The sequence below is a fragment of the Tenrec ecaudatus genome, chromosome 4 (assembly GCF_050624435.1).
Source record: "Tenrec ecaudatus isolate mTenEca1 chromosome 4, mTenEca1.hap1, whole genome shotgun sequence".
NCBI classification, from domain to species: Eukaryota; Metazoa; Chordata; class Mammalia; order Afrosoricida; family Tenrecidae; genus Tenrec; species Tenrec ecaudatus.
In genome coordinates this window covers 18,964,973-18,981,906 of record NC_134533.1, presented here as the reverse complement: position 1 = coordinate 18,981,906, position 16,934 = coordinate 18,964,973, and the positions used below count along the sequence as shown (strand labels likewise).

The 16,934-nt window shown below is 42.1% G+C and overlaps 1 protein-coding gene across 1 annotated transcript; it reads left to right on the top strand.

The window, feature by feature from the left end:
* The first annotated feature begins 426 nt into the window (after window positions 1-426).
* LOC142446410 (olfactory receptor 8K5-like) lies at window positions 427-1,368 on the top strand. The gene has a single exon (XM_075548160.1). It carries the CDS (start codon window positions 427-429, stop codon window positions 1,366-1,368), a length of 942 nt encoding a protein of 313 aa, XP_075404275.1.
* The last annotated feature ends 15,566 nt before the right edge of the window (window positions 1,369-16,934 follow it).

The window sequence follows — 16,934 nt, the reverse complement described above, 5'->3', positions numbered from 1 at the left end:
TATGTCACAATAATGAATAGCAGCTTTCATTAAAAATAAACAAACTCATTGCCATTAAGACAGGTCCAATCCACAGCAACCCTACGGACAGGGTAGAAATCCCCGCGTGCGTTTGCAAGGCTGTAACTTCATGGGATAGGAAAGCGTTGTCTTTCACTGCAGAGTGACAGGTGGTTTCAGACTGCTGCCATGGGGTTAGCAACCCTACTCACCACCCACTATGCACCTGGGAGGATCCCACAATTTTAGAAAGGAGTTTCTTCTACAGCTCATGCTAAATAAAATCAGATTCAGGGATTATTTTCCATTCCAATGTATGAAGAAAAAGTTTCCATTCTGTCTACAATTAGTTTAATTTGTTTAACTAATAGACCTGAACACTAATACCAATTCCTCTGTTCTTCCCAGAAAGGGTCGCAGGACTAAATGGACCACAGGAATCAAACAGTACTGACAGAGTTCATTCTCATTGGAGTTACACGGAGCTCTGAGCTGCATTTTGCCCTTTTTGGAATCTTCCTTATTGTATACTTGATCACAGTGTTTGCAAATATAGGCCTGATTTTCCTGACCAAGGTAGACGCCCACCTAAACACACCCATGTATTTTTTCATCAGACACCTGGCCTTCATTGATCTTGGTGATTCGACTGTCATTTATCCCAAGATGCTAATAAATCTTGTTTGTCATAAAAATTCCATATCCTATTATGAATGTGTCACACAAATGGCTTTTTACCTTCTGTTTCTTATCAGTGAATTCTTTATCCTGTCAGCCATGGCCTATGACCGCTACGTGGCCATCTGCAAACCTCTACTCTACAATGTCATCATGTCCCCAAGAGTGTGCCATGCACTTGTGGGAATCCCCTATCTCTACAGTACCTCTCAGACTCTGATATGCACCAGTAAGATTTTTACCTCGACTTTCTGTGGCTCTAATGTCATCAGTCATTTCTATTGTGATAATACTCCCATGCTACCTTTGCTCTGTTCAAATGCACGAGAAATAGAATTGTTGATCATAGCATTTTCAGCCATTAATATCATTTCCTCCCTCTTGGTCCTCCTTGGGTCCTACATGTTTATTCTGATAGCCATAATTCGAATGAATTCTGCCGCGGGCAGGAAGAAAGCATTCTCCACATGTGGTTCTCACCTGACAGTGGTGACTGTGTTCTATGGGACTCTCCTCTTTATGTATCTGCAGCCTAAATCTGGGCATTCATATGAAAGTGACACAATGGTCTCTGTGGTTTACACGTTAATCATCCCCATGCTCAATCCCTTCATTTACAGTTTAAGAAACAAAGAAGTGAAAAATGCTTTCAACAGGCTCTTTAAAAATCAAAGCAAATTTTGTGTTTGATATTCAAAATAAAATGCTGCTTAAATAAGATTTGAAAAAGACAAATATTACTTGATCATAATTCCAGTTGATATAATTGCATTCTCTTTGGTTCTGCAGTAAATGCTGATTGTAAAGCACAGGCAAATAGATTGTTTCCCTTATGTCCATCTAAATTGAATTGAACATTTTAAATCTCAAGTCAAACTTTATGTCATTCCAAAGTTTCCTTGTTTTTCACCCAATGCTTCACTCTGTGACTCTGAATGAGTTTAGAATTTACACAAAGAAACACTTTTTCCCTGCATCGGTACATTAGGCACATATATCTCTAATTTTTTTCTAAATAAAACTTGCGTAACTTAATTTTATTTTTTAACCCCAAAATATCAGTGTAAGCAATATTGGAGACAAATAGTTATTTGTAACCCGGTTGACTAAATTAAAAATGCATTGGCCTCTTATTCATTATTTTGTGATTATCATTTCTACTCTATACTATTCTCAAATATTCACAAGCTATGAAATAGGGAAATGTTATTTAATAATGATATTTCTAGGATATATGATTACATTTGCTTCATTATAGGTTTCTTATGAGTCCAACTCAACAGCATGTAACCACAAAATTACAGAGAAATGAATGATACAGCACATAGTAATTGGATAATTTCCCTTTTAATCATTGAAATTCATATTAATCATCATATTTTCATCTTTAATAAAACATTATGTCCCTCCCAACATTCCTTTTTTCTAATTCAATACTTCTTGAAGAAATTCTATCAGAGCCTATACTTGTCCCCTGGAAGTTTTATTGGACACTATAACTATAAATTATTTGTTAATTTATGCCAGTGTTTAGTAATATGGAGGATCTTCTGAATTTGTTATGATTATGCTTTCTAAACCTAAATCAACAGTTTAACTAAAGTTTCTGTGTTTACACTATGATGGATGATGTATGTCTTACAAACAATTTCAATGTGACAAAAAGTCTCATAATCTATTCTGTTATTAAGCAACTATATAGTCTAAATTATTTTATTATAGTACCATTACTTTGAATTATTTCTTATCTAAATGCCTAGTACCCTCCTGAAATATCTAGAATCCTTTGTGTTGATTCTATTAATCAGATATAAATACACAATATTTAAGTACACACAGATAGTAATTGTGAAAGTGATACTAGTCTCTAAATAAAACTGAATAAAGAAATATACATAGGAAGATACAAATTTTAATCAGTGATAGCTGACTGAAAGCATCATTGTTAAAAACTATTTTGAGAAGCACAATAAAATAGTCATCAATTTTCAAATTCATTCTGTCAATATATTTGGAGAAGCTTACACTGATAAATTATGTAGAACAGTACATCAGAAGACAAATTTATTGTGAAAAAAATTTACTTGTGGACACTGTGAAATCTAATTAAGGCACAAATCACAAAGAATACTGGGTTAATTTGAGTAGTTATCCTGTATGCATACATGGAAACCTCTCTATGTAGAGAAGGAAAATCATTTAAGATCTGATGCATTGGAAAATCCAGTTCATTTTTCTGTTTCTTTAAAGAGTGGCTTGAGATATGGATTGGTATTATGTTGTATTTATGGATTCCATGGAGCAGCAAAGATTCTTCACAATCTTCCCTATACATGAACATGGAATAGTGTTACACTGTGTTTTTCCGTGTAAACTAAAGAAAAAAAATCATAGACACTCATGTGTCATGTGTATAAGAAAGAACTTTATATACAAGAACAATTGAATAGTGAGAAAACATCCCAGCCCAGTCCAGGTCAAGTCCATAAGTTCAATATTAGCACATATGTCCAATACAAATCTATAAATTCCTCTTCAGACTCACACAAAACATGCAATGATGCCAAATTCAGGAAGATCACAGGCCAGTTGGTGGGAAGACTTTTGGATCCAGTATTGTTGCACCAGAAGAAAAATCCTTCCGGGGCTGTTATCGGTCCGGAGGGGATTTGAGTTGTATTACAACACTGAGAGGATGTATTTGAGTAGCAGAATGGCACTTGCGTGTCTTCTGGTTGCATATGCAGGGGGACATTCGAAATGGTTATGGGTTGTGCGGTTGTCATGTTAAGTGAGGGTGGCAGGGCAGGGGCCGGTAATGCCGCTAGGGTAGGGCGTTCCAGGGCCGCGCACATGAGGCAGGTGGAAAGGCTGCCTAGTCCAGTAAGGCTGGCAATGGCAAGTCCCTGCTGCAATAAGGTTATCCAGGAGAAAGAGGACTCAGAAGTTCTGGAAATTTGGTTGGAGAGTTATTGTTCTTGGGACTGGATAATATGGTGAACGATGGATTGAACTTGCACTAGGGCTCTCCAGATGAAGATCTTGGAGGAGGGAAAGGAGTCCCATGATTGATGGTACCAGCCGCCTTCTACCTGCTTAGTCCATCGATTATGCCAGGGATCTGGAATGGTTAGGGTATATTGGCTTCCTGACCAGTAAAATCGGGGAGATTTGCTAATAGGGTAGGAATGAACATGATGGACAGTGCACTTCTTCTAGGGGCAGCCGACGCTCTCATTTTTTCACTCTTTTGCACAGGCAGGGTTAGAGTTTTGGTCATATAGAAAACATATTGCCTTTCTGGATTCACGACCCTTATCCACCCCTCTATAAATGGTAAAGGCGGGAAGTTAAGAGGGAGTGCTGAGGCACACCCGGGGGTGGTGCAGTAGACGGTAGCAAGAATTTTTCTTTCCCCTGTCAGTTTCAAACCCTTCTTTGGGGATGTGGTATAGTTTTTGCTTAAGAAAAACCTCCAAGCGAAAGGGGAGGTTATACTAGGTTTGACTGGCTGGTTTGGTGAAGCAACTGAGGTGGAGAGATAGAGTACCAGTAAGCTGGGCAGACCACTGGTGGTCATGATCAGTTTTGATTACTGGTTTTACCCTGGACAGGTGTACCCAAGAGTGTAATACCGCTACTTTGACAGCCGAGGGTGTAGTGAGGATGACTGCGTATTGACCTTCCCACCGAGACGCCAAAGGTTTGGGTGTCAGCGATTTAATTAATACAGCATCTCCTGGATGTACGGATATTGGGAGGTTGGGGGGGGCTGGAGAAGGCTCAAGGATAGCGGAGTTAGCGTGTTGTCTAAGAAGGTTGCATAGTAGAGGCAAATACGGCAGGTATGAGGCTAACGGAGGGCTGTCGCTTAGAGGGAGGGGGGAGAAGAGGAAGGGCTGTCCATAGAGTATTTTGAATGGACTAAGGCCGGACGGTTCCTCAGGGGCCGCACGCAGATGGGTAAGAGCAAAAAGTAATAGTTGAGGCCAAGAACGTTGTAGCGCTAGAGAGAGTTTGGTGAGCTGCTGCTTTATGAGACCATTGGCCCGCTCATCCTTACCCGAAGATTGAGGATGATATGCCATGTGGAATTTCCAGCAAATGCCCAGTGAGGTGTTTACCACCTGCTTTTCCTTGGATATGAAGGATGGGCCGTTGTCTGACTGGATTGAAGCCGGCTGACCAAACCGCGGGATGATGTCTCGAAGGATGTGGGCAGTGACTATGTCTGCACTTTCAGAGGAGGTAGGAAAAGCTTTGATCCACCCTGAAAATGAGTTAACCGTAGTAAGGAGATATTTAAACTGCTTGTGTTTTGGCATATGAGTGAAGTCTATTTTCCAGTCTTGTCCTGGCAGGTGCCCTCACATTTGGTGAAGCTGTTTACGAGGGTGTTGAGCTCCTTGGCTGTTGGAGAAAGCACAAACATTACACTTTGCGTGGACCGTGTTGCTCGTGTCCCACAGTCCAGTGGGGTGAAAAATGGGTGTTAGGAATTTATGTACAACTTTAGGTCCACTGTGTAAGGAACTGTGTATGTCCGTGATTATGGTTTCTCGCTGTAATTTCAGGAGGATGCGTAGGTGGTTTTTGTACACCCACCCTTTTCGCTGGGGAAAATTATAATACTGGGCATTTTCTTGGTCCGTGTATGTTGGGGAGTAGATGAAGGACAGAAAGCATGTTGGACTGGGGATGGGAGAGGGAGCCTGGGTTTATGAGCGAGCAGTACAGTCTGCGAAGGCATTACCTTTAGCTATGGGATTGCTAGTAGTTTGGTGTTCTCGGCAATGGATGATGGCTAGCTTTCTGGGTAAAAGGATGGCTTTCAATAGCTTAGCAATGAGCTGCCCATTTATAATCGGGGTTCCTTTCGTGGTAAGAAAACCTCGTTTTTTCCCATAATATGCAATGAGTATGAGCCATTAAAAAGCATATTTGGAATTGGTGTATATGTTGACTAATCATCCCTTGGACAGGATGAGGCCCTGTGTGAGGGCAACCAATTTTTCCTGTTGGGAGGTGGTGCCTGAGGGAAGCGAGGCTGCCTCAATTACATCAGAGGACGTTACCATTGCATAAGCCGCCTGTGGGCTTCCGGAATCATTCACTAGGGAGCTTCCATCTACAAACAAGGCGAGTTCGGCGTCTGGCAGAGGTTGATCTGTGAGGTCCGGTCTAGGAGATTGAAAGGTGTGATTACTTCTACACATGAATGAGTTTGCATGGGGGCCTGTGCAGTGGCAGGGAGAAGAGTAGCAGGGTTAAGCAGGCTGCAGTGAGACAAAATTATCGAGGGGTCTTCCAGAAAAAGTAAATGGTACAACTGAATAAGAGAGGGCCCCATGTGGGAAAGAGCCTGCTGAGATAAGAGGTCAGTAAGACGGTGGGTGGGTAGAAAGAACGGTGAGGAGTTGTAGTAAATTGATTTTTCTGGCTTCAATAGTTAACTCAGCGGTGGCTATGAGAGCTCGAAGGCACGGTGTCCACCCACAAACAGTAGGGTCCAGCTGTTTGGAGAGATAAGCGACCAGGACAGGAGAAGAGCCCATAGCCTGCACTAAGACTCCCAACACTATCTTCTGTTTATCATCCACATATAGAAGGAGAGGCCTAGAGGGGTTTGGTAAATCCAAGGCAGGAGCGGTGCAGAGAGCTTTCTTTAGCACAAGGAAGGCACGGTGTACAACCTAGGGAGAAGTAAGGGAACCTACGGGGGACTTTTTGGCTACCCGATACAAGGGTATGGCTAGGAGTGGAAAGGTAGGGATTTACTGCCTGAAAAATCCCGCTAGACCCAGAAAGGATGAGATTTCTGATGCAGACCGGGGAGTAAGGAGAGCCTGAGTGGCTTTGATCCTGTCATACTTCATTTCCCAGTGTGTAAGGGTTATGGACAGGCCAAGGTATGTGACTTCAGGAAGCGCTATTTGAGCCTTGGAGGGAGAAACCTTGTAACCCTTTGAGTTCAGGAAGTTTAGCAGGATGGTGGCGGCAGACACATTATCAGACTCAGAGGTGGAGCATAACAACAAGTCATCTACATATTGCAATACGATTGATGGAAGCAGGGAGCATTGTAACAAATCCTTGGCCAGAGCCTGTCCAAACAGATGAGGAGAATTTCAGAAATCCTGTGGGAGGACCGACCAGGAAAGCGGTTGGGATAAATCAGTAACGGGATCATGACACGTAAACGCAAACAGAAACTGAGAGCCTGGGTGTATAGAAATGGTTAAAAAAAAAAAAAGCATCTTTGATATCCAAAACGGTAAAGTGAGTGGTGCCTGCAGGGATACAGGACAGGAGAGTGTAGGGGTTAGAGACAACAGGGGTGATGGGAACTACTGCAGCATTAATCAGGCGGAGATCCTGCACAAGGCGGTAATGTCCATTAGGCGTTCTTACTGGTAGAATCGGAGTGTTACAGGGGGAATTTACCGGCGTGAGCAAACCTTGCTTGAGTAATCTGTCTCTTAATGGTTTGAGGCCCAGTCGGTGTGTTTTGGAAATAGGGAACTGTGGTTGGTTGGGGTAAACTTCAGGATTCTTCAGTTTAATTAGTACTGGGATATGATGGGAAGCAACGGAGGGGGTCCCACACCTCTGGTGATACTTCTGGTAGGTGGGAAATAACAAGGGGTTTGGGGTGTGATCCTGACTGTTGAGCGTGACCAATAGGAGATTAGAACAAGTTGAGGGGCTAGAAAAGGAAATAGTAGCCTTTAATTTAGACAAAATGTCTCTGCCTAGTAGCTGGGCCAGGCAAGAAGGAAGGAAGGCGTACGAGAATGGAGTTTTATCAAATGTGTAAAACAGGGGGTGGGTTTGCCTGGGGGTTGAGGGGGATCCATCAATTCCCACTACAGAGATCTGGGAAGGAAAAGTAGGGTCCAAGTGAGAGGGGATCACAGAATAGGTAGCCCCATATCCACCAAGAAAGAGATGGACTCACACGCTACCTGGAGTGTGACCCTGGGCTCGGTGAGGGTTACCAGAGTCAAGGAGCCAGGGTCTCTTCAGTCCATGAACACCAGCAATTCCATACTTTGCAGCTCCACGTCTGGAGTGTCCTGAATCTCGGCACCTCGGCTTTGTGGGGCTGGGGGCAGAGCCAGGGTCGGGCAGTCCAACTTCCAGTGGCCTGGTCGTTTGCACAAAGGGCATGGTTTGGTAGAAGGCTTGGGGTTTGGGAAAACCTTTGCCCAGTGGCTCTCGCAGCCACATTTGAAGCAGGTTTCTGGCGGTAGGCGCTGGCTCCTCTGGGGAGCTTGGCGATGGACAGGATTACCTGCCAGCCTTAGGACTGCTACCAGGGCTTGGGAATGGAGGTTAACCATCTGTTGGACTCTCACCTGGCGAGTGGAGTCAGCCGTCTCTTCCCGGGCATTGAAAACTTTAAATGCCATTTTTACCAGATCCTCTATTGGAATTTCAGGGCCCTCCTCTGGCCTTTTGAGCTTCTTCCTAATGTCAGGGGCCGTCTGAGAGATGAAGTGGGGGGCTAAAATAGAAGCCCTGCTTTTAGACTCTGGGTCTAGACGAGTGTACTTCATGAGTGCCTCCTGGAGGCGGTTAAGAAAAAGAGCAGGGTTTTCATCTGCCTTTTGAGTAACTTCTCTTAGTTTGTCATAGTTGACAACCTTGTTGGAGACTGTCTCCAGGTCCCCCGAGGAGGTATCTGAGCATGAGATTTCTATGTAGAAGGTCGGATCCCTGGCCAGGCTGGTAATTCCAACCAGGGTCCTCCAATGGGATGGCGTGCGCCCCAAGAGGGATGTCTGGATCAATGGTGTGGTCTTTGTGTGCTAGCTGGCATCTAGCATCAGTCACCCTTGTGCGTTCCTAGGAGGTTAGGGTGCAAGCGGGGATCACTTGGATGTCATGCCAGGTTAAGTCATATGTCTGGGAAATATAGGTGAATTTTTTATTGAATTTCGAGGGGCCCACCGAGAAGGAGCCCAGGCGGGTTTCTATTTGTGACAGGTCCTGCAGGGAAAAAGGGATGTGAACACAAACGAGTCCCTCCTGCCCTGAGACTTCTCTCAGTGGGCAGAGGGCAGCAGGAGGGTTGTGGGAGATAGGGGAGAGCTTTCAGAGGCAACCAGAGAGTATAGAGGAGGGGAGCTCAGGTAGTTCCTCAGGGGGTTGAATGACAGGTTCCTACTGTGGGGAAGATTGGGCTAACATTATTTGGTGGGTGGAGCAATGGCTGCAGAGGTAGGGAGGGGAATGCAAGTCCCAAAAATCTTGAACATAGGGGACTTCAGAATCCTTACCAGTCCTCCTGCAGAAATTGTCCAAGTTCTGCAGAACTGTGAAATCAAAAGTACCAGTCAGAGGCCAATGAGACTGGTTGTCAATCTAGTAAAGGGGCCAGGTGACTTGAGAGAGAAAAAAAGTATTTTCTTTCGCAAGGCTTGAGTGTACCCCAGACCAGAGAAATTCTTTAGGAGACAACCCAGTGGAGTGGCGGGGCAATCTTGGATTGTCCTGCGCCCAACATGAGGGTAAGAAGGAGAAGGAGAAATAGAGGAGAGGTATACAGGCACTGCAGGAGCCTGAATAGGAGACACCAGGCAAAGTAAAACAGACCCAGGCCAACCCTCTGAGGGTTAGTTCAATCGGTGGGAGCGGCTGCCACGAGAGCAACTGCCAACAGCCCGATGAGAGGTACAGGTATTATAAGGAGGAGGGGAGAGCAAGATGCAAAAGGCCACATGTGAGGCAAATACAGGAGTGGTGGTGAGGGAGAGGAAAAGGGAGAGAGAGAGAGAGAGCTCTCAGAAGCAAGGTTTCAGTTTCTGGATGAGCGGGTCTAGACAGGAGGCACCCAGGCATTCCCAAGTGACTCCTGCCTAGGATGGCAGCAGGACAGAGGAAGAGGAATTGGCAAGACTTCTCAAAGAAAATTACTCTCCTGAGACCCCTGAGGTCTACAGAAGGAGAATTCCCGGTGAGGTCACGTCTCAGTCGGGAAGACGCTGGCAGAGCTCAAGAAATCGAAACCAAGCTTGACGAGATAGGAAAGGAATGCAGTTAAAGGAGACTCACCAGGGTGGCTGCGGGTTGGTCCGGTTGGTCGTGAATGCGCTCCTGCGTTGAGGTGAAGACCTGTGGCTGAAGGTCCTGGAGGCTTTGAGGGTGAGGGGGCCTCTCGAGGGTGACCCCCAAGGAAAGGGGGAGCCACATGCCCTCCTGTGTTTCGGCACCAAGAATGTACGGTTTATTGGGGCACGAACAAGAACCAAAGATCCAATTGGCAAAATTTCAGAAGCAGGCTTTATTGAGAAGCTTGCAGGCGGGTTCAGCAACTCAGGGTAATGAACTATTGAAACCGTGCAGTGGGGAGTTCTGGTGGCGTTTTTATACTCCCTGCTGGCATGCATAGCTAGAGAGGACATGCGCACACAGGGGTTTCATACAGGAATTGATTGTTAAACTTATCTAGAGGTCAGGGACGGGTGGAGTAAACATACCTTCAAAGAACATCCTGGCTCCGAGGATGTCTGGTCTTAAAGCTTGCAGTTTTCAGCAAGAGGATGGGAGGTCAGCGAGGGGTAAGTTCTGAGAGCTAAGATGGAAGCACCAGACTCAAAATGGAGTCCCTCGTGCCAAGACCTGGCACTATGAATATATTCCAGCAATATGAAAGTTTATAAGACAACCACTTATGTCTTCATTCTATACTGCCCACTTATATCAACACAGTGCTTTGAAGAGATTCATATTTTTTTTGCTTTGAAGAATCTTCATTCCATTTGGAACCTTGTGAAGTCTGCATTTATAAGCAGATTTATGAATTCAATTCAGGACAGGCCACACATAAAGTCTGCAGCAATATGCACTATTCAGAGGCTCAAATATCTCCTCTGCATCTGGTTGGGTTCTGGTCAACTCAGTGTGACCTTATCCTCACTAGAGTGCCCATTGATCATCTTGCCTTTAAACCATGAACGCATCACAAATTCTCAACAACTCTACACTCTATGGGGTAAGTCATGTACTTCAGAGCAGTCAAATTGCTCTCCGTTTTTCCTCTAGTTCCTTGTAAACCAGGTCCATGGGTATCAGTGGTCAAACTCAACGTGTCTCTTATTGCTGCTTTTCTCCAACTTCCACTCAACATGTGGATTCAGATGGTCACCTAATATGCACTTCAGGCTTCCAGGGGCTCCCTTTAGTGTTCAGTCATAGGGAGGAGTTTTCTTCATGATACTAGATATTTTCCAGCTTATGGCAAAAAACACTATTAATTCAAACTTCAAAAATCCAAGGAGTTCCCTTTTGATTTAATCTGTCAACAATCCCCTAGGCAGGTCTTTTGGAATGCAAATATCCAGAGTAAGTCAAAGCACTGGGTGGGGCTTATCATTCCGTGCCTTTATTGCAGACTTGTCCTAAACCCATTTAAAGATCAAATTATAATGTGTCAAGGTAAGTGGACTGACAAGCTATGTGTAGTCATACTACCAAATTATCATTTCTATCACTATATCAAGAATAAGAAGCAGAAAAAAATCAATATAAACAAAATAGAATCTGATACTAATCTCAATTCTTAAAACAGTCAAGTTGGGTTCTTATCTAATTTAACTTAATCCTATCTAAACTATTCTATTGTTACAAAATATGGGATAAGGCCTTGGACAGCACCAAGGCAGAGTCAGGGTTTCTGTCTTCCATTTTAAACTTCTCTCAGTCATTTTCACTGTGAAAATCCATGGACAATATCTCATTCAATGTCATAAATCTGAAATAGCTTCCTTGGTGACCAGAGCCATACACGAATGCCAATTATCACCATTTTTATCCAATGTTGCACTGGGAGATTATGTGAGAACCATTAGGCAACAACAAAAATCAAAGTAATCAAGATTGGCAAAGAACATGTGAAACTCTCACTGCATGCCAAAGACATGATTTTATATGTGGAATACTTTAAAGACTCAACCAAAAATAATTAGAAACAATTGAAAGATTGGGCCATGTGGCAGGACACAGGGCACAGACAAAAGTCAATCATATTCCTAATAAAGTGAACTCTGAAACAGAAATCAAGAAAATAAAATTATTTACAATAGCCACACAAAAGCTGAAATACTCAGGAATAAGCCTAACCAGAGACACAAAAGATTTATACAAAGTAAAATGTGTAAGTAAGACTATTGAAAGTGGAAAGAAAACAAAATAGATTTACATAATTTTAGGTGCTATTTACATAATCTGTTGTCAACTTGAGACTAAAGAGTGGGGAAACGCAGTCTAGCCTGTCAATCAGGTTGCACCTTGATGAGGTCATTTGTAGGCACTAAGGAGATAAATAGCTCGCTTAACGTTGGAAACATGTTTACTCCCTTGGAGACTCTCTACTAAGAAGGCTCACTCTTTGGGAAGCATTTGTATGGACAAGACACATGGAGCTATGCTAGAGCCTGGGAGCTGAAGGAGCTATATGGAGACCCCTGCCATCACTGAGATGCTGACACTACCACTGTAACCAGACAACTTTACAAGAATTGGCCTGTGATCTTCCTGCATTCAATGTTTGCATGTATTTTGTGAATCTGAACGGGAATGTTGTGACTTGCATGGAACACATGGGCTAATATTAGATTTATGGGCCTGACCTTAACTGGGCTGGGTAGTCAATTGCTCTTATATTTAAAGCTTTTTCTTATGCACATATGAGTGTCTATCAATTAGTTTCGCTCGTTTACCCAGACTAACACATTAGGGTACCTTGGGAGAGGGGTACCAGAGAAACAAATCATAAGGATGGAGAGTGAATGTTTGTGCAACCTCTGCCTCATGGTAGTTTTCTTCTTTGGCTAGCCAGTGGTTAGATATATCCATGCAATTTACAGCGTTGTTTTCTAGAAAGAACATGGGAAGTTAAGATTTTGATTCACTGGAGGCGGGACACTGACTTACTCCTTGTGAGAGATTTCTCAAAATGAGCCTGATGAAGCTACACTGATGCAGCCAGAGCCCTGGCACCTAGAGGAGTCATGTGGAGACCTATGGCCATTATGAGATGTTCCTACCACCACTGGATAGACAAGACTTTGTACCCCTTGCTCTGTGATCATCCCGTATTCAGCACCATTGCATGTGGTGCATGAGTCTGAACAGAAATTTATACATGGGTATCATACATATGAGTTAATTTTAGACTTATGGACTTGATTTTAACTTGTCAGGGATGCTTTCTCAATCGTCAATTGTTCTTGTATATAAAGCTCTTTCTTATACACATGAGTATCTCTGAATGTGTTTCTCTAGTCCACCCTGACCAACAAACCATTTATCCCATATTGTATCTTTGTATAAATTGTAATCTTCTGTTACTTCTGAGATGTTACGATGTTTTTGATTTGTGTTTTTTTGGTCCTTGAGGTTCATTAGGCTGACTTGGTCCTTATGTCCTAGGTGTTCCTTTTGCAGGTTCAAGGGTGGTTACCTCATGAGTTGGCAAGTGAACAAACATACATACACACAAAAAATGAACAAGGAAATGGATTCCAGGCCAGAGTCAGCAGGTGAAAACAAGAAGGAATAAAAGAAATAGAAAAAAATAAAAACTCCTAAGCTATCCGTGGTAACCTCTGAGCACTGTCAACTTCTTTGGCACTGGGTGGGTCTTTGTAGCAGCTGCTACAGCCCAAGGTCACAAGGTCACAGGAATTTGTAGGCTCCACCCCTATAGAGTTCCTGCAGTGCTTGGCTTGTGTTTTTATAAAGGCTCGGCACTGTTCTGCCGTATGAAATGGTCAAGCTTCATTTTGGGAGCCTTTGGTGCTCCTCTTAGTGGCTGAGAGCAGCAGGGTATTAGCCCTGCCCCTTTGTGCTACTTGTGGGAAGCTTAGTTTTGTCTAGTATGTGGTCTGCAGGAGGGCAGTGAAAACAGGAACAAAAGAACAAACAGGAACTGTTCCCCACCCAGCCTGGAAGCCCAAGGCTATTAGAGATGGACAAGATACAAGGTGGAGTGTAAAGGACCCAGACCACCATCCTGGTCCCCTATTTAGTGAAAACCAGCAAAAAGGAAAGAAAGAAAGAAAACTGCTCCATGCTGAATGGACTGTGACCCCATGAAGCACTCAGGAGTCGCGCCCAAAATGGTGTGATGCACTGTTGTACCCCCACCCTCTCAACCATCTGTTCTTTCTTCCATGCGTACACAAAGCCCTGAAATTCATCAGTTGTTTCTTCCCTGTGAGGATGTTTCAGCTCGCTCAGCTTTACTGTCTCCCTGCAGAGATCCAGTACTCCTGGTTTGTCTTCAACATTGATTTTCTCCTGTGTCTGTTATCTCCAAATGATTCTAAACCTGAAATTTTCTAGTTCAATTCTCTCTCGGTTTTGATTTTTTTTTCTGTTTTCTTTTTTTGCTTCCCAGAGGGAATAGAATTTCAGCCACTTCTTAATTTTAAGTTAGGATTTAGTATATATAACATATCATTTCCTTTTCAATCAGGTAAAATAGACTTTTATAATTTCCACCACAATCATTGTCTAACCATTCTTTTTCTACATGGATTCCTGAAATTGCCTCCCTTTTATGCTCCCCTCTTTTGCCTACCCACCACCCCCAAAACATATAATACTACTTGTTGTCACTAAATTCAATTTAAAGGTTAGATCCACTATTAAGTTTAATAATCATTAATTGTGTGACTAAAGGTAAACTACATTGTTTTCCCTGAGCTCTGTGTACACTGAATAGACAAGTAGGGATTGCATGATGCACATATAAAACCTACTTTATTAGATATTTTCAAAAAATGTATCACTCAAATAATGACTGAAAATCAGACATAGCAATATGTCATCATGACTGCAAATCTTTTCATTTTACTGGTATTGCCCTGGGATTTTTCTTTTCTGATGTAACGTTCATCATTGACTGTAAGTGTGTTCCTTTACATCACGTATGTCTCCATGGGACTGCACATAGAATTTCTGTTGTTGTTTTCTTCCTTGCCTTCAAATTTGTTCCAATGGGAAATAGGATGGGTGTCCAAGATAATTAGTGGGCACATCGGGCACATTTAAAAAGTCTCTCAGATAATTTTACATAATCAGCAAATTACAACCGCTTTCCTCAGAGAACATCACAAAGGACAACAACCATAAATTTTTCCTAGCAAAGACACAGAAGCAATTCTTTGGGAGAAAAAATTCCATTTTCTTTATTAAAGGAGGACTGGTAAGAATTGTCTCCATTCTGATGCTCATCAGGAGGATCCTGGTAATTTCTGAGAACTTATGGCATTTTTGTGTAGATATTCATTAAGTCATTCCTAACATACCCCTTCAGGTATCTATTTTATTGAATGGGGTTCCCTGTGTTGTTAGAGTGTTTTCAGGATATTCTTTCATTATTTGATCATTTCAGCATGTCCCAAATCTATTTGATTTGTGAAAGTTGTGTGTGGCATGTAGATACTGCAAGTAAAGAGAAAGTGGGTAATATAGAATAATCTAATCACTAATGTCACTCAAATAAATTTATTAAATACATGACTTCCAGGGCATCCTGGCACATTTGAATTTTATTTATTTGTATAACTCATATGCAATTTTGGTTAATTATAAATTATCTCTCTATACAAATATTTGTGGAAATATATTTATTTCCCACATAAACTATGAAATACTTGATAAACTGGAAATAATTTTAAGAATATCATCGGCAATAGAATGTCATGATTTTGTTGTTTACATTGCTATTATTTTTATGATTCGTGTAGTGTTCTTCCATTACTACATTGCTTAAGGATAAGTCTTATTTTTCAAAATAGGCGCTAAAAACCAAGTAGACTGACAAACTTTCTGTGTTCAAAAACAGAACCATAAAGAATGTGCTGACGCAGAATAAATCCTAGCAACGATCACCATGTCTAACTACTTCTGTTTCCTGTCTACTTTGAATAGAACCTTTTCAAATTTATCAATTAAGATGTTCAGAACAAGTCATTGACATTCTTTTCCACACAAGAAAATTTCACAAAATTAAGAACTTAAATAAAGAATTAGTGACTGACAATGGAAATAAAGAATGACTTAATTCGCTTTGGAATGATACTTAGAGAAACAGTACAGATTTCAAAGTGATAAGATGGTTATTTGGGTTATAAATTCCTGTGCTCAATTCAGAGTGAAGGCTATCCTACAATGGCTATCCTACAAAGGCTATCCTATAATTGTTCCAGGATTACCAAATTTCAGATAAAAATAATCTTCCAAAAACCTTCTGCTTATCATTCTTACAGAGGAATAGGGACTTAGAAAGGAGAATGAACTGAGGGTAGAAACAAAAGACTTGGTCATTCTGGAAGAAGGGATGGAGGAGGATAAAATCCCTCAGCGCTATCATGGTCTTGAAGTTCCTGGACCAGATGTCACAACTAATATTAAAAACGAGAAGATTCCTAGATGATTATTCCAAGTGTCACAGGACCAAAAAAAACCATCCTCAGCAAAGATCTGCTGGACCCTCAGCTCTAAGTATGAAGATTATTGGTGACTCCTGAGAGTTCCAATTTGACAGTTTGCAGGAGAAAACTTAATATTTCATTACATTCCAATAATACTCTCAGTGTTGTATGCCAATGAACACTTTGAATTACATCTCCTGTGCCAACCTAAGAAGCACATTTTGCAGTATTCTAAACTTGGTAGTCTATTGTTTTTGTGCTGGGCTGTGATATGTAAGGTCCACATGCTGAAACTACTAGTCCCTCCGTGGAAGACTGGTGGGGCTTTCTACTCCAATAATCTATTACCGTCTCAGAAACCTACAGGGGCATTTTTTACCTGTTCCATAGAGTCACCTAGAAGGCAAAAACTATAGCTGGAGTTTCTTGGTTTGGGGGTTTTGGTTTTAATATCATGAAAATTACACTCCATGTGAAAAAAAAAAAATTTTTTAAAAACACCAAACAAACCGTTGCTGTAGAGTCAGTTCTGGTTCATAGCATATAGTAGCACTACCCATTGGATTTTCAAGACTCTGATCATTATAGAATCAGACACCCACAGAATGTAAGAGGAGGCTCGAGTGCATTGAAGTGGGTTGCACTATGGGACATTCACAAGCTACATTCACGGATTTCCACTCTGTTTACGGAGTTTCTTCATAGAGTTATAAGCCATGACAATGGGAAGAAGTTAATACTTGAATACTAGAAAATCAGTGTGTTATTCTCTTTAATTTTTATTGTGGAGTTTTAGAAAAAATAATGCAG

What these genes read in the sequence shown, in the direction of transcription:
- LOC142446410 (XM_075548160.1), top strand. Translation starts at nt 427, where the DNA reads ATGGACCACAGGAATCAAACAGTACTGACAGAGTTCATTCTCATTGGA.